The sequence below is a fragment of the Buceros rhinoceros genome, unplaced genomic scaffold (genome assembly GCF_000710305.1).
Source record: "Buceros rhinoceros silvestris isolate BGI_N320 unplaced genomic scaffold, ASM71030v1 scaffold28743, whole genome shotgun sequence".
Lineage (NCBI taxonomy): Eukaryota > Metazoa > Chordata > Aves > Bucerotiformes > Bucerotidae > Buceros > Buceros rhinoceros.
The window spans coordinates 35,108-56,802 of record NW_010402316.1 but is presented as its reverse complement, the minus strand read 5'-3'; the positions used below and the strand labels follow the sequence as shown (position 1 = coordinate 56,802).

General features: G+C 41.7%; 1 protein-coding gene across 1 annotated transcript in view; it reads left to right on the top strand.

The window, feature by feature from the left end:
• The first annotated feature begins 351 nt into the window (after window positions 1-351).
• The window catches only part of MFN1 (mitofusin 1), a 23,569-nt gene continuing 2,225 nt past the window's right edge, over window positions 352-21,695 (top strand). Inside the window, exons 1-15 of the mRNA XM_010132608.1 lie at window positions 352-474; window positions 1,283-1,418; window positions 4,240-4,402; window positions 5,049-5,173; window positions 6,816-6,924; window positions 9,871-9,978; window positions 10,631-10,784; window positions 10,915-10,982; window positions 15,730-15,851; window positions 17,337-17,463; window positions 17,737-17,841; window positions 18,586-18,688; window positions 19,680-19,909; window positions 20,406-20,561; window positions 21,063-21,259. Coding sequence (XP_010130910.1) covers window positions 360-474; window positions 1,283-1,418; window positions 4,240-4,402; window positions 5,049-5,173; window positions 6,816-6,924; window positions 9,871-9,978; window positions 10,631-10,784; window positions 10,915-10,982; window positions 15,730-15,851; window positions 17,337-17,463; window positions 17,737-17,841; window positions 18,586-18,688; window positions 19,680-19,909; window positions 20,406-20,561; window positions 21,063-21,259 — 2,018 coding nt within the window. The 5' untranslated portion in view covers window positions 352-359. The remainder of the gene's footprint in view (window positions 475-1,282; window positions 1,419-4,239; window positions 4,403-5,048; window positions 5,174-6,815; window positions 6,925-9,870; window positions 9,979-10,630; window positions 10,785-10,914; window positions 10,983-15,729; window positions 15,852-17,336; window positions 17,464-17,736; window positions 17,842-18,585; window positions 18,689-19,679; window positions 19,910-20,405; window positions 20,562-21,062; window positions 21,260-21,695) is intronic.

Here is a 21,695-nt window from a genome sequence, read left to right as displayed (position 1 = left end):
AGGGCCTGCCGGGGCGGCTGAGGGGGACCGCGGGCCTGTCCTCGCTGGGCCGAGGGGACAGCGCTGACCTGCAAGCGCTGAGAGAGAGGTTGTGAGCCGCGTTTTGGGAGAACAAGGTCCGCACCAAAGGGGTTTAAACCTGTCCCTGGGCTTCGTGAGCCGCTGCCGGCGCGTGTGACAGGGGGAAGAGTTTACCAGTGTAATAAGACCAGCCTAAACTAACCGTCCTGGCGTTCTTCGGGGTTCGGGTTTTTTGGTTCACTTCTTTGAAGTGACTGGGTGTCAGGTGCCGGTGTCCGCGCGTACGGGTGTGCCGAGTGTTGTGGTCACTTTACTGTCACTTTGGTTGCAGTCGCACAATGGCAGAAGCTACGGTCTCTCCACTGAAGCACTTCGTGCTGGCTAAAAAGACAATCACTGCCATCTTCGACCAGCTGCTGGACTACGTTACGGAAGGAGCAACTTTTGTGGAAGGTTGGCTTCAGCTTAAACACGAGAGCCTTGTGCATTGCTCTGAATGTGTTTGACAGCAGCACGGTGTGCGTTACAGTGTGTGTCAGTGTGCTGTTTGTGTGACTGTAATAGAAATAGCCACGTTTTTCTTTTGATGTGGATTTTTCTGACTTCGGCTGGCAGGAGTGTTCTCGATGGTTGTGTGTGTGAAAAGCTGATTGCGTCGCTTGGGTTGGTGGCTTTCTTTCCATGAGGGTAAAGGCTTAACCAGTTCGTAGACCTGCTGATGTTTCTTTTGCAGAGGAAAAGGACAAACAGGTTCTGCCATTATTCAGTACGAAAGTAGATCAGCATGATGTAATACAGAGATCCATTGGTTACACCCTAGAGGTTTTAGTGATGCGGAGGTGCGTGTGTTGCCACACGGGGTTGGTTGCTTGCTCATCACCCTAGTGAGCTCTGCGGGGAAAAGACAGCCTGGCCTCGCCGGTGTGTCCGTGAGAGGTCCCGGCTGTCCTTTTCGAAGGAGGCAGGTGGCCAGGCAGCACCACAGGCTGTTCGCAGGGTTAGCGGATCCAGCTGTTGGACTATTGATGCATCTGCAGTGATTTATGTCATGATTCCACAAGTGGTTGTGGGGGAGCTGTCAAATGTCAAGGGCTACTACCAGTCTTCAGTGGGGGGTTGTTTGTTTTGTTTTTTAAACTGCTGTGTAATTAAAATATACACGGCTCTATTGGCATGTGAAGTGCTCATAATCTGTATCTTGTGTCCTGGAGCTCAGACTCTGTACGTGACTGCTTTTATGTTATTTTTTTTCTACGTGTAGCAACATACAGGAACCCAGAGCTTGAACGTGTAGCAACAGAAGATGAACTAGCAAAAATACAGGCATATAAAAAGAAGTTAGCAGTCATCGGTGAGGTGCTTTCACGGAGGCATATGAAAGTGGCATTTTTTGGCAGGTAATTAACACAATTAATTTGATTTTATTTTTTTCCCTCTGTCTTGCAGGGCTTGGTGTCTGTATTTGTAATTTAAATGCGCTGGAATTGGTGCTTCATCGTAGAATAGTTTGAAATACGATGCATAAAACTGTTCACTCTTATGTAATTGATGCTGAATATTTCTTTGATGCTGTCTTGCCTTGTGACTGTAGATTAATTATGTATGTCTTGTTACATGATATCCATTGATAAACTTTAAAAAATAATTATCCTGTCTAGATGCATTATTTGACTTGGGAAGGCTGTGTTTGTTGCTATCTTCTCCAGAATGGCTTTTCTTTTTTTAGCACTGTGGTGGTGTTTGTTTTAGTAGACTGTTCTCTTGAGAACTTCTGGTTGTGTTTGATCACAACTACTGAAAAACTGAACTTTGAGCTGTATATGTTTCTGTATAGAAGCAGCTGCAGGAAAATAGAGTTGCCTTGTAGTTTGAATCATTAGTCTGGTAGATGTCCGTAATGATTATGACAGTAACAGTGTACTGTAGGGCTTACAGACCAATCAGAATGAAGTGACATGTTGTAACTTTCCTGAATTGCCAATTAGGAAAAGTTCTAGTTCACTGTCCTTGGTGGTGTTACTACAGACCAAGTGTCAAACCATTTGCATATTTAATTATAGGTGATTGAAATTCAGTTCTGTTCTTAAAAAAAAAAAAAAAGTATTTTCAGTATTAGAAGATATTTAACTTTGGTCAGCCTGGGATTGTCTCAGCTGTATCTTTATTATTTTTGTAGCAGGAAGAAGGGGAGTTAAAAAGAAAGGTGTTTGTACCTGAAATGTGTTACTACATAAGAAAGACCCTAAAGAGATGCTGTCAGACACAAAGCACTGAGGTTTTATGTGTCTCTGCTTGTATCTATTTTGTTTGGCATTTCAGTCTCATCACAGTGAAACAGTCTTAAGTTTTCAGTGAGAAATTTTGGTTGATCTTAACACTCCCACTAAATGTCTGCATGCCAAACATTGCAACATTCTGTTCCTTATAGCATTTGGAGGGTGTAGAAAGATGATGAAAATCTGGCTTATGGAATGTGCAGATAGATACGAAATAGAGAATGTTCCTGAAAGACTGAGGTTCCTGTGCTTTCCAGTGCTTTTATCTGCCTGTTTAGTCTGGGCTCTGTTAGTCCACTTTGCTTCAGGAAGATTGATTTATCTGTGCTTAAATTTAAGTGTGTGGTTACATGTTTGTTTGTTTTTTTCCCTGGAGAATCTATTTGTGTGTTTTAGAACTAAAAATTCTATAGTAGTATTGGAAAAAAACACATACAATAGCAGTGTTACCTTCATTTTGCTAAAAATAGTTCAGCTATTTAAAGGAAAACAATAAAAGGATCTGGGATAAAGAAGTTAATTATATCTCAGCCTTGATATTTCACAAACTTAAAAGCTGAGTACATTTACAAGCTGTGATGCGTGATAAAAGTTGCTTTTGCAAAGGGTGGAAGTTCAGAGAAGGAAAGAGTTTAACTCTCCTCTGAGATTTTGAATAAACTTGTAAACTGTTGTACAGTGAGTGCAGAACTTTTTCTAGAAGCAGCAGCTCAGAAATGAGTTATAGTCTACGTAACTTCATCCTGTGGGGTAATAATTAACCCTCAGATATTTACAGATGAGGAATAGAGTAGTAGTAGCGTGAAGTAGGACATTATTAAGAACTTCAAGTTCGTACAGAATCTTGAGCTGGTGACCAGTTCCTTTCAATCAACGGGGTTTGGGTTGGTTCAGCTACCTCTTCCTTCTGAAGTAAGGACAGACCAAGTTCCATTATTAAAGACAGCATTTGCATTTTAAAGATTATGCACAAGAAATAAATTTGAGGGTTTTTTTGCACGTTGTTTCATGTCTTAGTCTAGGAATCTTCATTCGGATGAGATTATCATCCAGTAAATTGTTCTGAGTTGTCCTTGCTGGCTGTGCTGAGAATTCCCAGACAGCAGTGCTCTGTACCTGCAGGCAGCAGTACAGCCTTGCTGCTTTGGTACCTCATCTCACCTAGAAGACTACGTCAGAAGCAGCAGTTCCTTTCTGGCTGGAAAAGATCGGACATTTCTCTAAAGACAGGTGGAGTTGCTGAGGTGGTAATTCATGAGCATTTTAAGGAGTCTCCATTGATTGCTACCATAGAGTGTAGTCCTTCCCTGCCCCTATCATGTGCTGTGCCCCTGGTGTCCTTACCCAGCATTCCTGGAATTCCTTTAGCTTTGCTGCGAGCGGGAATGTGGAATCGTCGTCTGATCAGAACATAATTCTGTCTGAAATGTTTCGTGTATTTTCAATGGGTTCTTTTCAAGGACTGCTCGGGCTGGCACCAGGAGGAGGGCGGGTTGCCCTCTGAGGGGCAACAGCCTGCTCTGAGTTAGCCAGTGGTTTAAGTTGGTCTAAAGCACCTTATTACGCATTTTCTGGTGTAGCAAAGTTGAGCCAGTCTCTTTTACAAATTCCTTACGCAGACGGAGGTGTCCCGGATACAGTGTACTTACCAGAACAGGCTGGGCTCATTGAAATGCTGCATGTTTTGCAAATGTAAAGGGGGTTTCTTGGTTGGATAAACAATGCTGATACCAAGAAAGATTTGTTTGGAACTGCTGTTCAGATGAACTTTTCCTGCACTCCCTATTCTTTTCTGGCAAGTTACGCTGAAGCTCTGTCTCCCGAAACAGTTTGCAGTGTGTGAGTCTGAGGGAAGCCAACGGTGGTGCATTCAGTTGAAGACAAAGGTATGTTTAACACTGCTGTACTGTGCTCAAAGTGCTTTTGTCTTCTGTCCCCCTAGAACAAGCAGTGGGAAAAGTTCGGTCATTAATGCGATGCTGTGGGATAAGGTACTTCCTAGTGGGATTGGCCATACAACTAACTGCTTTCTGAGTGTGGAAGGGACAGATGGAGATAAGGCTTATCTTATGACAGAGGGATCAGATGAAAAGAAGAGTGTCAAGGTACGTTTTTTGAATGATTAACACTGCTTTTCACAGTAACTATTCTTACAAGATCTGTCTTTAAACAATGATTTCAAGTCCAAAAGTGTAAGGTGAGCTCCTTCGGCTTTTTTAAGTTCTTATTTAGGAGGGAATAACTAGCTAAAATGGTCTGCTTCACGATTTTTTCTTGGGTATTTCAGAGAAACTGCTAATGTGTGTCTCATTGTAGTATAGCATGTGTTGAGTGATTTATTTTTATGGGGCTGAGAGTAAGTCCTGTTGTTTGTTAAGGGTTTGGAGCGTGCCTCTCATTTGCCCTTGTGGTGTTTAGTTTGTGTAACCACTCACATTGATACGTTAAAACTGAGGCAAATTCATGATGACACTCAGGATCACGCACTCTTACCCTGCAGAGCAGGCCACTCTGTGGCTCCAAAGAAACTCCTGTCTTGAGTTGAAAGTCACAACTTGTTCTTTAGATGATGGTGAGTCTAAGAGCTTAAAAGAAGAATAAAGAATCACAAATATTCACTGGAAGGAAGCATGAACTCTGTCCTGTTCAATTCAGATGCTGTCCAGGTTTGCTTGAGAACTGAATTAGGCTGGCTGACGGGCTTGCTGGTCTGTCTTCTTCATGTCTGTCTTCTCTTTATGCGTTTTATAGACAGTCAATCAGCTTGCTCACGCACTTCACATGGATAAAGATTTGAAAGCTGGCTGTCTCGTCCATGTCTTTTGGCCCAAATCGAAGTGTGCCCTGCTGAGAGATGATTTGGTTTTAGTGGACAGGTATGTTTTCTGATTTAGTAAGTATTTTCTTAAATAAATGAACCATTATAGAAAGAGACTGGCTTACTGATTGATTGTGTCTTGGTTGTTAGGTCGCAAAATTATGGAAAGGCTTTTTTCTTGAGAGTACAGAGTTCATTCTTTTGTATACGCTGCCACTGGTCGTTGCCCCACCGATGCTGGTCTTGTAACAGTTGGAACAGACAAGTGCCTTGTGACTGAGCTGAATGAGGGCTCAATTTTTGGCTGAGGATACTTCTACCTTTAAGACAAACAGTTGGAAGGGTGAATAGGGTTGTTGCAGCAACAACCTTTTGCCTGTTCCCTGTCTTAAAACACTTCAGACTGAGGTGTGAAGTGTAAGCAATCTGGGCTTCATTTTTAAAAGCTTCTGGAGAGAGTTGCTGTACCTACGTATCATAGCAATGGGTGACCTTGAAATGTAATTGTGACTGTTGGCTGTGTGGGGGGCTGGTATTTCCTACAGTCGCTGTATTTAAAGAATTCTGAAAGCTGCTGCTTTGTTTGTGCTGAATGCCCATGTTCCTGGCCACTGAGTTATGACCTTGTAAGATTTTTTTCAAACTGTTAGGTGACCTATACCTAATGTGTGAATCATTATAGGTAGAATTTGAGAGTAGTTCGCTTAAATGTGGCTGAATTTGTAAGTATCGTTTCTTCATATCCAGCAAAATAACACCCAGAGTGTATTCTGATAAATTGTAGTGCTGCTTGTTGCATCTCTAATCTTTTACCTTTAACATTGCTGGGAGTTTGTCAGTGTTTCCTTGGGGGTGAACTCAGGTCCTGTGTTAGTCACAGCGGAAGAAAGCCTGGCTGGCGCAGGGAGATGGTTGGTTTGATGCGCTGCTGGGTGTGTAAGCGTCTGCAGTTGTGCTGTCTCCTTGGGGATGTGTGCGTAGCACAGGGACGTTGGAAACCCAGAAGGGATCCTTGCATAGATATCATATAAGGCATGATTTGATCTGCACAGTCTCAGTTGCTAAAGGTGAGAAGTAAAGGGAAAGAAAGCAGCCAGAATTCTGAGAGAACAAGTACTTGGAAAGAGAGAATAATCTTTTTACTGTCAAATAGAGAAAATTTGAACCAGCCATAACTGAGGTGTTGCAAACATGACCTAATGCTCATGTTCCACTTATTTTTTAAAAACTGAGAGAACCATAGTTTGAACTTAATTTTCTTATTAAATCTATGCACAGCTTGCATAGCCTATCACTGTGAAGTAGGCCTTTATTAATGGAAAAGATATTTTATGAACGTTTGTCCTTTTTGATTAAAATCTAAACCTGGGGGGTACGGGGAGGGGAACCGTTCTGTGAGACTGCCTGGATTTCTGACAGGCTGCCTGTCACTTGCCTTGGCAATTGTGATCTGCATACTTAGTTGTTAGAGATTGCACTTTGGAATGAGTAGATGGTCCAATGAGTGAGTAACTGATGAATGCCAAATGGTAATTGGCTTTTACTGTGTTTGCCTTAAGCTTGAGGTACGCATCTGCCTAAAGATATCTTTGTATCTTCTTACAAGGCCCTTAGTCAATCCCACTCTATATTTATCTGTTCGTAAAGTCAAATACTCCTTTGCTGTGTAAATACAAGTTTGTGGGTTTTTTTCTCAACAGCCCTGGCACAGATGTCACCACAGAACTGGACAGCTGGATTGACAAATTCTGCTTAGATGCTGACGTGTTTGTCTTGGTTGCCAATTCTGAATCAACTCTCATGAACACGGTATGATGTGTGATGGTTTTATATTACTGCTTCATTTAAATATTCAGCAGTTCTGTAACTGAAATGGCTTCTCAGACCTTTAGTGCAGCTCCCATGAATCCTCGCATTTAAATCTCATGAATAAGATTTGGGGGTGGGAGGCAAGAAACAATGTGTATGCCTCAATAGGGAAAGGAGAGCCAAGTTTCTCACCGGCTTTGCTTACTCTGACTGAAGCATCACATGTGTCCATTCTATTTCAGTTTCTTTTTTGATAAATGGGTGATGTAGTGCTTGTGTTGCTTCACAGTTTGTCAGTATTTGTCAGCTGAAGACACTGGTATTATCTTTTGTTGAGGACAAGTGGTACAGATTCCCCTCTTTGGACTGTGCTTCTTCTGAAGAAGATGCTAGCAATAAACATTCATATCGCATGGTTCTGTGCAACATGGAGAGCTGAAGGTGTTTAACACCTTTGTTCTATAAAGCCTTGTTTTAAGAGAGAACACTTCTGTATGCCTTGCAGCATGACTGTTGTATCACCTGTAGAAGGAGAGCACGCAAGACCAGAGATTTGCTTTAATTTTGTAGCCCTCACCAGTTTTGACTAAGCCAATATCAGTGTAAGGTTTCCAAGTTGTTGGGGCTATGACTACCAGGATGCTATATGTATGTATAATGCTACTGAGCAATCTCTTAAAGACTTTCATTAAGCCTCCTGTAGCCAAATAGCATGCTGTGATTGTTCTGAGCGTGGTTCTGACACTCAGTGTCTGAGCTTTCTGATTACTGAGGCAATTTGTAATACAATAAAGAACTGAATGCACAAAGACAGTGTTTCCTTGCTTTCTAGCAAACTCAAATAGTTTGGTAGAAATCTGAGAAGAGCGTGAGTTTAAAAACATCACATTCCGTCTTGTGAGCTGAATCCACAAAGACTCAAATACAAGAGATGTGATTAAGAAAAAAACCAAACCAACAAGAAAATTCCGATAACCTCCAAGGCAAAGACAGGATTTGGCACAAGTGTGGCTTTATCTTCTCCGTTATCTCACGAGGGACACTTCTGAGCTTTTAGTTTGTAGGCAGTCTAGAAGTTGTTTACAGTATGTTCATACCAGGGTTTGTTTTTTAATTAAAAATAAAAGGAAGAAAAAAAGATTGGGTTTTGGTGAACATGTCTTTACTGTATAGAAACATGGACACAACAGGGACCTGTGTGCTGGATTGCAGTTTGGTGTAATGAAGAAACAGAGAAAAGTCCAAAATTTGTTTAGTTCTTTCATGAACTAAAATGAAGAAAAATGAACCATTAAAACCAGGCTGACCGGGATAATAAATACACAGTAAAGACAAATGGGCTGTACATCTACTGGAAGATTCTGTTGGTTTTGTGTTTGATCCTAAGCACCCAGCCACGGAAGTGCTGCGCTGCCTTTTAATGTGATTTTTGGCCAGTCTTTGTTCCTTGTTGGAAGGCTGAAAACTGCGAAATAGAAATAGGTTAGTCTTGCAGTTTGGGTTATGTGTTAAAGTCTTGCTGAGGTTTTTTGGTTGCCATGCCTATAAATCCTCAGTTAATGCTGAGCACCTTATAATTAGGAGAATCTGGAAATCACCAGTGTCCAGGGTATGTATTGGAGGGGAAGGAAGTAGATCTTAGTTGTGATTGAGGCTTTGGCTCAGTAAACAGCTCTCTTTCTCCTTTTTAATTTTTTCAACCTGCTAGACACAAATTAAGTTACCTTTAACAGTTCTGTAACTGCCCTAAAGCATTTTGTTTTGCATTGTGGCAAATAGTAGTTTGTTTCTTCATCTACACAAGTTTATCCTTTGGATAAAATGTGTGATAACTGTGTTCTCATTCTCAGGCATTATTTTTACTTCTTACCATAATAGCTTTGAGAATACTTGGCAGCTGCCATACAACCATAGATTTCTGCATAAATGTGATTTTTTTCTAGTAATTTAATTTTTAATATCATCAAAGTTCTTATTTTTGCAGCAGTAATCTTGTTTACACAAGCTTACTCTCCAGCTGGTGGAGACTAACGGTATCTCCAGCATTGTGTCCAGGGCCTGTGGTGGTGTCTTGCTGCAGATGCAAAAAGCTTGTGGCAGCGCAGAGATCCTTTCTGTTTTAGCTGTGCTGAGTGGGGATTCACTCCACCACAACTTACCTATTATGCCTATGAAAACAGCAGTGGTGGGTGGTAGATGTGGGCGAGGGACCTAACTGCATTTCCAGCTGCATGTCTTATTTTTAAACTGAAAGCACTCAGCAGTGACTTCTTCCCTGTGCCTCAAGCCACACGTCCTCATACATGACGTGCAACTTGTCTGCAGTTCAACTGACGTTGCCTGGTTGAAGAATGCAGTTTGAGGATGTTTTTCTGCATATTGAGCAAGTTGAAGAGCATCTTAGTAGTTCAGATAAGGAAGAGTTCACAGTTTTAGTCAGGTGTCTTATTTAAAAAACAAAATGAGCAGTCATGTTCTGCATGTTCTTTTTTCTCTTCATCTCTTTCCTAACAATATTTTGAGTGTCATACAGCTGCAGACAAATTTAGTAGAGGGCCAGAAGTATCAAAGGAGATGAAGTTTTGTGATAGTAAGAGTGAAAGAAAGAGGGGGAAAAAAAAGACGATAATGTGATAGATATATAGAAAAATAGGCTTTATTTTCCAATGATTTGTATTTGTTTCAGAAGTTTTCTTAATTTGTACCTATTTTTAGAGGAGCTTACAGTATCTTTGACTTTTAGCATTGCCATTGGTTTTGAGGCATTTGATGACTTTTGAACTATCAGAAGCCTTGTTTGGTGTTGGATGTCTGAGGGTTTTAATGCTAATGAATTCTTTTCAATAAACTTCTAAAAAGCTGGATTGATTTAAAAATCTGTTGCAGAAGAATGGGGTCTCTGGTTTGAATGTCTGGGGAGTTTTCTATTTGTTCTTTAATTCTTAGGAAAAGCATTTTTTCCATAAAGTGAATGAACGACTTTCCAAGCCAAACATCTTCATCTTGAATAATAGATGGGATGCCTCCGCATCGGAACCGGAATATATGGAAGATGTGAGTGACTTGATGGCTCTTATTTGGGGTGATTTTTTTTTTTTTTAAATACATCTATATAAAGAAAAGGCCTTCACATACATAAAAGCCTGCCGAATTGCTTAGATAATACAGTTATTCATGTGAAAACACCATCTTTGTCTTATTAATAAAAGGATGTTATATGGTCAGAAAACAGAAATAACTTAATCATTGTTCAGAGCAAAAAGCAACCTGCAATTCAAACTACAATATATGCAGGCAGGTAATTTGATGGGAAGCCTGTTTATATCCTTTTTCCTCCACAGTTAAGGTAGTTTTAAGTCCTCTTTGTATTACCTTTTATTTCTGTAATGATCATATAGCCTGAGGTCCTGGTTATACCTGTATAAATGCGTAGTGTATCTGGCAGAGTCCAGTGTTAGATGGTGACAGTTCGGTGGGCGCTTCAGACCTGTCCAACAGCAGCTGACTTAGGTAAAACCAGACAGCTGTAGAAAAAAAGCAGTGTTGCTTCCAGGGCTGTTTGAATGGTTGAAAGCAGCTGCTCCCCCAGTAGGATTAGAAGGCATCTGCATTTCTAAGGGGGTTGTCCAGCATCTGTTTCTGTTCTGATTTGATGATGACAGCTCAATCTTTGCATTCTTCTCATGGGTTTTTACCTTTTCCTCAGGTGCGTAGGCAGCACATGGAGCGCTGCCTGACTTTTCTAGTTGATGAGCTCAAAGTTATTGATCCCGTAGAAGCGAGGAATCGCATCTTTTTTGTTTCAGCAAAAGAAGTTTTGAGCGCCAGGAGACAGAAGGCCCAAGGAATGCCAGAGGGTGGTGTGTAGGAACTCTCTTGTTTTTCCTCAAATACAGAAACATACCATAAAACCTGATAAACAAAAATATTTAAGTACAGTCACTGCTGTGAGATACTGCTCTCTCCCTTACGGTCCCTTATGTTTCACAGGTGGAGCGCTTGCTGAAGGGTTTCAAACAAGATTGCAGGAATTTCAACATTTTGAGCAGATATTTGAGGTATTTATGATGGGCTTTTTAGACTGCCTGGTTTTTAATGCAAAGGTAGCTCTTGCTTATGCTTAGCTTAATTTTGCTGAGAATGACCCGTGTTAAGAAGCGGAGAGGTGTAAGGTATTCAAACCATGTGACAGCTTTGCCTTGTCTGTGGGCTCTGTGCATCTGTTCTCACCTTGAATAGCAGATAGTGGTTGGAAAAAGAACTATTGTTCAGTGAGGCAAAGGACCACACCTGGAGTCTTAGCTCATGTTTTGAGACTTCAGTGTGAATATAGCCTGTATAAAAAGAGGTGATGCTCTTAGAATGGAGTTTATCGCTTAGAACCATGAGCTGGTGAGACGTTTGCTGTGTAGGAACTCCCTTTGTTCTGAAGTTGTAGCTTTGTAGTTACTAGTGAAATTTAGGATACAAATAGCAACCAATTCTGTTTCGCCCAAGTAGATCTAAATATTTACTTGCATTTCTAAAGCCAGAGTTTTGAAATTATCACCATTATCTACCTCTTGTACCTCTAATAGCCTAAGCATAACACTGTTTTGCATCCTTGTCACATTCTTGAGTTCACAGTGTCTTCAGAAGTGGGCTGACTAGAGGATTGAGTAATGTCTGTGTGATAGGATCCATTTGTCTTGCCGAATTTGATAACTCCAGTTGATTAAAGCCGTTTTTTGGTATCTTAAGGAGGCATTTTGGATATGCGTGGATGGTTCCCTGTGGCATGTATTGGCATATTTCATGCGATGTGAGCCTGAAGAGCATGACTGTAGTTTGTATACAGCAAGACTGCTCTTGGCATGCTTCAACCAGGAATTCCTTGTTTGGTGTATTTTTTAAAAAATCAAACTGTCTCTGACAAGTATTTCTTCTCTGATCACAACAAGCCTATTTGCACCGAGCGATGTAATGGTGTGCGTGTATCAGAAGGCTGTTAAAATAGCTTGATTCAGCCTTGCAAGAGCAAGAAAATGTCAGAGTAAAGATTCAACTTAATCCTTACCTGCACTCATGATAGGTGACTGAGTTGTTGAAATGATTGGGTCAGAATACCAGCGGGGCCTGAGTCCATGAGACATGACATTTCATGCTTGTGTCACTAGTTGTAGCCAAATGTGTTTCTGTTAGTAATTTTTGTCCTTATAGTAGGAGACTTTCAACCAGAAGGAAAAAAGTGGAAATTAAGTTTCTAAATCAATTATTGTTCTGTAATATATTTTGCCACGTGCTGTACCCAAAGCTTTTTTGACAGAATCTTTTAAAATTACAGTTAAACCCTCAACACTTAGGATATTTTGAGATCAAGGTGGACATGTGACTTAAGTGATGTGATACTCTAAGCACATCTGTAAATCAGGTGTCAGCCTTGAGTTGGCCACCAAAACGAGAAGTGTCCACTACAAGGTCACAAACTCAGTCACCTCACCAAAGTTTCTTTGGCAGAGGCAGGGACAAAACCCAATTGTGTTACAGCACTGTTAAATGGCCTTAAAACAACTCTTTTTTTCTCCTTTCACATCATCTGTTGCACACCTTCCGACTCCAGCAATGAGTATTCTGTCATGTTTCTCCCTGCTCAGCCATGTTTCATCCTGAAATCATAATAAATGTCTTTGAAGAGGAGTGTGATCACATTACTTGAAGAGCACGGCAACATGTGCTTAAGTAAGATTGCCAAAGCAATTTAAATTCTAGATGTCTGATGTTGCAGCCTCCTTCACGTTCAGGTTTTGTGGGCAATTTCCTAAGCTGTAATGGCATTTTATTTGCTTTTAAAGCAAGGCTGCTACTTAATGGTTCACCAGCTCTGAAATCTTTAGGCCTAATACTCCAATTACTGTCACTTGAGCTGATAAAGCAGCTGACAGCAGCATGCTGTTGTCATCAGTTGGGTTTGCCAGCTCGTATACTAATGAAGAATATTGTAGGTAGGATTTTTTGGGTTCAGGCTGGGAATGACATCCTACCTGATCCCACCATTGATGCACTGCTAGACCATGTAGCATATAGCCAGCAATACAGCCTAAGCACTGTTAGACCAGGTTCAGGTGGTGTATAGCCAGCAGTACAACCTAAGCACTACTAGACCAGGTTCAGGTGGTGTGTAGCCAGCAGTACAGCCTAAGCACTCTGGCTAAAGCACTTTGCGTTCTCTCCTGACAGAGGAGTTGCAAGTCCCAGCACTCTTGGATCACAGTGCACTCTGTGAAAGGGAAGGGACAAGAGCACAGATGCTTCTGTTTGTCGTCATCAGACACTGACCCTTCCCTGCCCCGGTCTGTCTGTCCTGCCTTTAGCTCCTTGCTCTGTCCAGGTGCCCAGCTCAGACTTTCCAAATATCTCTCGCGCTCTTTTCTCCAGTTCACATCTCTGAGCTGTCTCATCACCTCATTTATAGACCCATCCACGTGGTCCATGTTCCCACTGGCTATATCTGCTGGTTTTGCTCCTCCTCGATTCTCTCACTCTGCTTTTGTCTTCACTAAAACTGGGTGACTTCTTCCCCTTTTCCACATGGGCTGAGAAGAGGAACTGTTACTTCTCCAGCACTTCCCCATTCCTGATTTTAGTATCAGTTCCCTGATGGGAAAGCCTGTCCATGCCAGGACTGATAGAAGCTCAATATAGCTAAAATCTTAAAAAAGAAACATACCTAGAAACAACCCATCAGTGCTAGTTTGTTGTGATATAGTAAAAATTGGGACCATTTTTGAAAGGTATGTGGTTAGGTTGTGTGGACTTGCCTGTGAGAGCAAAAAGCATTCAGAAAATAGCTACAACACGTTTTTCTGCAAAGCATAGGGTGGTTAAAGTTGCTAAAGTAAAAACTTGTCCAAGCGTTACAGAACTCATGTAAGCAGTGGTGAAATGAAGGTTCCAGAGATTCACGTAGTAAATTCAAAAAGTGATGTTACTCTGTGCATCAGCTGTATCACAACGGAGGAAGAGAAGATACGCAGCCTTAAAGGAAAGGGTTGAATTAGTGGATCAATTCTGTATTTTTATACTGTGGAATAGCACAGTATAAATAAAATACACAATGGTCTGTGTATCTTACTTCTGACGTTTCTCTATGAGATACATAGAAACGCCTCCTTGGAAGAGTGAAGACGTACATGCACAGCGCGCTGTGCGCGGTATCCTGAGTGGATGTTCCACGTAAATCCAAACCCCACTCTGCCTCAGGTTGTAGCGTTGCTCAAGTTTCTTCACAAAACTGGTAACAGAAATGGTGTGGAGGAGGGAGGCCGGGCAGAGCAGTAGCTCTGGCTGTGAATTGGAGCGAATAACTGAGCCAGAATTAGTACAGTACTGCAGAGTCCTTCCCTAACACCACATGGGGATGTAATATGCTTAAAGACTATCTTGCTATGCTGGAAGCGAACTGGAAGGTAACTAGTTTTGCTTCTGCTGTTGAAATGTACCTTTCCTCTTTGTTTTGATAAATACTTACATACAGACTAACAGCAAGACTGCTGCTGTCCCCCTCTTCTCTCTCTCAGTGGTTTAACTAACCTTTGTGTTTTTCCTAGTGCTCTAACTTGGATTTTCTGGTTGTGTTGTGAGTGCCTGTCACCTTTTACCTACCGCACACTAATGTTGGGAAGACTCTCTCCTCTGTGTCCAGTCTAGCTCTTATAATGTGCTGATATTTATGAAACTCTGGCCTTTCATTGCTGATTTCTAGATCTGCTTCATCGAGGATCAGGGAATATATTTTACCCATTTTGTTTATTTTGTTTTGATGTATTATTTTTAGAGAGCTGAGATTTGTTATTACAGTGTATGTTGAGGTCATAGGGGAGTCTTTTAAAAGCAACCTACACCTGTTTGTGCTACCAAATGTGCATCCACAGATTGAGAACAATTTAAAAACCCCGTAGATAAGGTATAAGGAAACTAGCTGCTGCCTTTCTTCCCCTCAGACACAGATGTTGCTACTTTGTGGTGGCTTAGTGCAGGTTGACTTCTGACAGCTTTTACCATAACTCAGGATGTGCAGCTGCTTGGAAAAAGTCGGTGTCTTAATTAATGGCTCACCACAACTTGCCCACATTGGATATTTGTCGGTCTTCAGTCAGTGCCAGGTAGTTTTGAGTCACTGTACAGCATTCAAGAGTGGAGATTGATTAGAAATTGTATCTTCAGAGCATTCTCTACTCATCCATTTAACACTCCGATAATCTGCAAATACGCTGGTATTTTAAGGGCTACTTAACTTTTTTATCCTGTGAGATAATCCTTGTTTCTTATTCCTAATTGTGTATTTTGTTCCTGGATGGTCAGTATCGACATGAGCATGTCAGATTTTATTGACAGAACTAGCTCTTGGAACTAAGAATATGTATTTCAAGAAAACTCAAGCCAGGCAATATTGCCAGCGTTCACGTTAGACGTTCATAATTCCAAAGAGACAGTTTGGAAAATTTTTCAAAGAGCTAGATTTATCTTATGTATTCATCTGATTTTTCTTTACACTGTTAATTTATTTTGAAAGAATAGAAACCTATGCACATTACTGTGAATGGACGTGAAGGTGCAGATTTGCTGCTGTAGACTCATTGGAGATTTCAGTTCTGTTGTCTTTTCATTTCTGTATGCTTTCTTCCTTTTCATTTTCTACTGGTTTAAGTTATTTCCCATTGGTTTAAGTTCATGGTAAAATTAGCAGCATGTGCTTTCTGACAGTGAAATTCCTGAATGTGTTGGCATGGAATTGCAGTAATGTGTTGTGGCTTGGGCCCCTCGCAGGAGTGTATCTCGCAGTCAGCCGTGAAAACCAAGTTTGAACAGCACACTATCAGAGCTAAACAGATCATAGATACTGTGAAAAACATTATGGACGCCATAAACGTAGCAGCAGCAGAGAAAAGGTAGGTCGGTTGGAGGGCTGGGCGGCTTTGGTTTATCCAGATCCTCTGAAGAGCCATTTCTGTGCTGGTGATTTTCTTGGGCCATTATGGACTTTCAAATTCACTTTTCTCGGTAAGAAATGGAGAATTTCTCTGGTGTGTCAGACTTACTACTGTTCACTTGCACTGCTCAGTCTTGTCCTTGCTCCGTGAGTTCTGTACAGGGATCTCGGTTTACTGTTATTCTTCATTTACTGACTTCCAAAGGCAGTCTCTGGGTTTTCAAATTCTTTTCCAAAAATATTTGAAATTTTAAAGGTTTTTTAGCTGTATCCATCATTTCAGGGGAAATCTCCTATTATTTTTCTTAACAGTAACACTGAGAAAATAAACGGGAGGATGGAGAGACTTCACTTAGCAAGTGGTTAGAATACTGTCGGGGGTGAGGAGAGCCCAGCGAGCAGCAGCTTGGCCTCTGCCTTTTCCAGCTTGAATCCTGAAATACCTGTCTTCTCTTTGCTCTTGTAATCCTTTTAATGCTCAGGAGAGCAGCTCATCTACTCTGTCTGATAGTTTCCTATGTTCTTGGAGGTTTGAATATGAGTGTTTTGTGGGGTTTTTTTTTCCTCGCTTCTATTGTGACCTCTTGTCTCCTGTACATGGTGAACTTGCTGTGTGTTTAATCCTTTCCACCCATCTCCTTTCTCTGCCTCTTAATAGTGTGTCTGTGTTTCCACAGACTCCACTGTGCCTGTCGAACACATTCATACTTGTGAATATATCAGCTTTTACACACTGCGTGTTTACATACTGACTTGCTGTCAGATCTCGTGACAACACGCTGTGAAATGTTTGTGGATATTCTCATATTCTACTTCTTTATGTCAGTCGACCTGCCAAAGCCTGTGTAGTGCCCCCTCTTAATCTGCATTGTAGTTTGATGTTTCTGCTGGCCCTTCAGGACGTAACTGCTTTAGATTTTAAGCAGTTTTTGCTTAAATGATGGGTCGAGGACTTCTGAAGAGAGTTGTTTGTGACAAGGTTGGTTTCTGCCGCCTCCCCTTTGCTTTGGAGGGTCATCAGACCCCGGGGAATAGTGGAGTGGTGCTGGTGAGCAGCAGTAGGGGTGTCTGATCAGAATTATCCTTTTATTTTATTTTCAAATCAGGATAGACTTAAGTATTAAAGACCCCTGTGACTCCCCACACCTTTTTTAGTTGCAATTCTGTGCGGTGCTAACAATTCCAGCTCCAAAGGCTGTTTTTATAAGAACCAGCACTTTGAGTTAACGTTCAGTCAGTGCAGCCTTTAAATGTGCCTGTAAGTGCAGTATCTCTCTTGCTGTCATTCCGAAGCAGTTCCTCTGCTCTGTTCAGCCAGTGTCACTTCGGGTTCTTTTTGGCTGCTTGGAAAACCATTAGCTAAGTGGTCCGTGCCTGGTTGTGGACCTTGTTTCGTTACTGGGAGAAGACCTTCTGGTGATGGGGATCTCCTTTCTGCTGCTAGAGTCCATTCAATGGAAGAGCGAGAAGATCAGAGGGATCGCTTGGACTTTGTTCGAAATCAGCTGAACATTTTGACAGAAGATACTAAGGAAAAGATCAAACGTGTTACTGAGGAAGTAGAGAATAAAGTAAGTAAAGGCGATATGAAAAACCACCCTGATTCAAGTGTTGTCTTATCTGCAGGGCAGCTCCTGTAGGTGCCCACCCATCTTACAAAGTGTGCTTGAGGTGTTCCTTTCCCAGTAAAAAACCAGGAACCCTAAAACTGGGTTTGACCATCCTGACCAGTCCTGACCGTCAGGTTATTGCTGTTACAATAGTCGATTTGATGCACTGCTCTGTTTTCTCTCTGGCTTGAAAAGGGAGGAGAAGCATTTTATATATTTACCTCATTCTTCCAGGTCTCCTCTGCCATGACCGACGAGATTTGCAGACTTTCAGTTCTGGTTGATGAATTTTATTCTGATTTTCACCCTTCTCCTCAAGTACTGAAGCTCTATAAGGAGGTAAGTTTGCTTGTGTGCTTTGAAGCCTGGCTCTTTGTCTTTCCTTTAAATTCTGCTTCTGTATTTTTGTAACTTGTGTAGCATTTTATGTGACGCTTTCCTTAACCGTTGCGGGATTCTCTATTTCTGACGTACTCATATCTCTGTCTACCTAAAACAGGAAAAGGTAGAAAATATTTTCTTTTTTGTTTCTGGAAAGAAATAATTCTTGTTTCAATGGTCTTTTTACTGCAGTGGTTACTGAAACTGGCATCCTGATCTGTAGTCATCACTTCTAGTAAGAAGACTTTACATAAACAATTTTTACTACTCCTAAAATGAAATAGATCAAAAAAAAAAATAAGCTTGGTCAACACTTCATAGTTTTAAATAATTTTTTTTAAAGGAGAAAAGGCAGTTTTTGTTAAACTTTTCTAAATTCTTCCTCAAAGGCAGTACTTTACACCTGTAAGTGTTTGCTTCTTACACTTAGACATTGCTGCGGCTGAACGACTGCTGTAACGCCCCCCTGGTTCAGCCTTGCTGATCAGCCAGGAGTGCCGTGTTCAGGACAGTAGAGAAATCTTTCCTGTGTCACTTTAATCAGCCATAGTGTGCAATTTAAAGCATGGTATTTTCATGGTAATGTTCTTTTCTTCCCGCTGTAAATAACAATGTTCAGTGTTTAACATACCTCTGCTCTGTAGAGTGTAATTAATTAGTTAAATATAAATTAATGAGCCTGTGTTCCTCATAAAACTTCAGGAACTGAACAAACATATAGAAGACGGTTTGGGAAAGAACCTGGCTGATCGTTGCTCCAGTGAAGTCAATCAGTCGATGCATCAGTCACAGCAGGAGATGATTGGTAAGATGAGGAGGGAGGAATGCTAAGACTTTGTTCTGAGGAAGATGATTTACAAAAACTTGCTTTTAAAATAATTTTCTTTCTGATTGTGATTTAACATTAACACTATAAAATGTTAAAGGAAGAGCCATCCTAGATCAAGACTTGAGTGTCTGGACAGCTTGGTAGCCTGTCTCTGATATTAACCAGTAAGAGATGCCTGGGGTGAAGAATAATGAACAGGGTAAATATAGTGATCTGTCCCCAATTTAGGGACTGTGAGCCAAGATACTGCATCTGGATTAATGGCTTAAGCAAGTAGTAATGGACCTGTCTCCTGGGAACTTGTCTAATCCTTTTATAAACCCATTTTAGCTTCTGGCTTCCACGACAGATTTGTGAAATGCGTTAATTGTTAGATAATGTTTCTGCAGTAGAATCCTGTCTCCAGGTCCCTCCAGATGCTAAGTGCAGAACAAGAGAGTTTCACAAAGTCTTTGTGCACTCATTCCTTTCAATTTTTATCTTTTAGTAAGTAGCAACTTTATCACATATCCACCTCTGTCATCTGTTTCTGGTAATGAAAGATTCAGAGCAAGATCATGGAATTACATGAAGCCTTCTGTCATGTGCAATAATGTTGCCTTTTCTGTATGGCACCACAGAACTGCTGGATAAACTGACTTTTTCTTAGTCCATCCTTATCTTCTCACTGCGGATAGAGGCCTTTCAGTTACTTTGACCTTTTTTTTTTTTTTTTTTTTTTTTTTTTTTTTTGCAGCAGTGCCTCCTCCGAATTAATTTTGCATGACTCTCTTCTTTTACCAGAGCTATAAATTGCTTGCTCGGCTATGATTGATACTGCTGAAACACCCACCAATTTTACAAATAAAGTGGTTGACTTAGAGCCTTGTGGTTCACAAAGCTGCTCAGCAGTGCCAGGGTGCTATTTGTGAACACACCTCAAAACTTTTCATGTTAGCTCATCTTTGCTGTTCTGTGTTATTTCTAGAGAATCTGAAACCATTGTTGCCTTCTGGTGCTCAGAATCAGCTCCACTTGCTAATTCCGTGCAGGCGGTTTGACCTCAGCTACGACCTGAACTGTCACAGTCTGTGTGCAGATTTCCAAGAGGATATCGTGTTCCACTTTTCCTTGGGATGGACTTCACTTGTAAACCGTTTCTTGGGTGCTAAACAAGCTCAGAAAGTGCTGTTGGGACTAGTGGATCCAAACGTACAAGTGAGTGCCTGAGGTGGGGCTGACGTGAAGTGCCTTGTTTTACCTGGCTGAGAACGTGCAGGTTTTGAATGTGTTTGCCTCTGCCGTTTAGGTGCTTGCTGCTACTTTACTCTAGTCCCTTTGTGTGAAACACTTTTTGTGAGGGTTGTTTTTATTGGATTATATTCAGGGTTAGAATGGAACAAAAAACTTCCCCATAACTTTCTGTAGCTGTTACCTGAGTTTTGTTTTCCTTTGGCTTGAACCCTTTGGGTAACCTTTTTTCTCATAACTTGTACCAACCAGTCGTACGTAGAACCTTTATTCTAACTCAGTCCCTCTCTTGGCAAGGAGCTGTCAAAGCCTCCACTGCTTGTCAGGAGCATTGTTCCAATTTCTGTGCTGAAGAGCTTCCTTCAAGTAACTCAAACCCTGAATGTATGAAAATAAAATAAAAACAGTCTGCTGTGTAGTTCCTGAATGCTTCTTACTCAGGCTCCGTATTCCACTCTTCTAGATCCCTCGTCCTTTAGCTGCCACCCCATCTGCCGCCAGCCTTCCTGCCCTAACTCCAGAGAACGTGTCGCACGATGATTTTATGGTTCCTTTGGTAATGAGTTTAGCTTCACTGACATCACGGACCTCTATGAGCATCATCGTTGTTGGTGGAGTGGCAAGTAGCATTGGCAATATTCACTGTGCTGGAAGTGATGGCAAAGATTAAACTGCTCTTTCCTGTTTGGGGTGCAGTGGGAAGCACGTAACAGACAATAACACTGGGCCGGATGAGTGCATGTAGTACACTGGATACCCACAGTCCATCTGTAGTGAGAATCAGTGTAATTATTGTGGGCACAGTTGGACATGTTCTCTGTGCCACTTATCTGTGTTCAGTTGTTGAATTAAAGGGTGACTTGACAGTGCCTGATGCAGTTTGGGGTTAGTGGGAGCTTTGCTTTCTCCTTTCTCCATGAAAAAGCAGCAAGGCTTCTGGACCCTGGGTACCAGTCAGCTGAACAGAGCTGCACTGCACAGCAGTAATAACGTGGGAATAAGGTACCTTCTGAAACTGGTCTGGTGAGAGGGCCATGAAGATGATTTTAAAAATGGGTGTGGTTAGATTTTATTCTGTAGGAGCAATTGATGTAAACTGATGAAGAATCCTCTTTTTCAGATTTGGAGGACAGTGGGCTGGAAGCTCATCTCTGTTTCCTTGAGCATGTACGGGCTGCTGTACCTTTACGAGAGGCTGACCTGGACCACCAAAGCGAAAGAGCGAGCCTTTAAACAGCAGTTTGTCAACTATGCCACCGAGAAGCTGCAGATGATCGTCAGTCTCACAAGTGCTAACTGCAGCCATCAGGTGCAACAGTAAGTATCCCACTGGTGTTTCCCCTTGGGAAATCTGTCCTGGGAGCGGGGACTGGCTGTGCACGGTGGGGAGGGGAGCAGCTTTAGCTGGGCTTTATTATGGGGTAGTTTTACAGATCAAGACACACATCCTGGTGTATGTGTGTGCGAGAGTTAGTCCAAGATGCAGACTCTTTGTCCAGCACCTTGCTGTGAAGGCACGGGACTTCGCTCAGTTCTGGTGGAGGCTGAATTGAGCTGCTTTTAGCTGAGCTTTGGATCAGCCCGAATCACTGCGCTGCTGGTGAGCAGCTGTTCTGGCACGGGGGCTGGTGTGGGCGAGTTTGAAGCAGCCAGTCCTGGCTCCTCTGTTCTGCAGAAGATGAGCTTAATGGCTGTTCTGAACTGTCCTTTTTGTATGTGTTTCTTTCCCAAATACTTTTCCACCTGTCTCTGC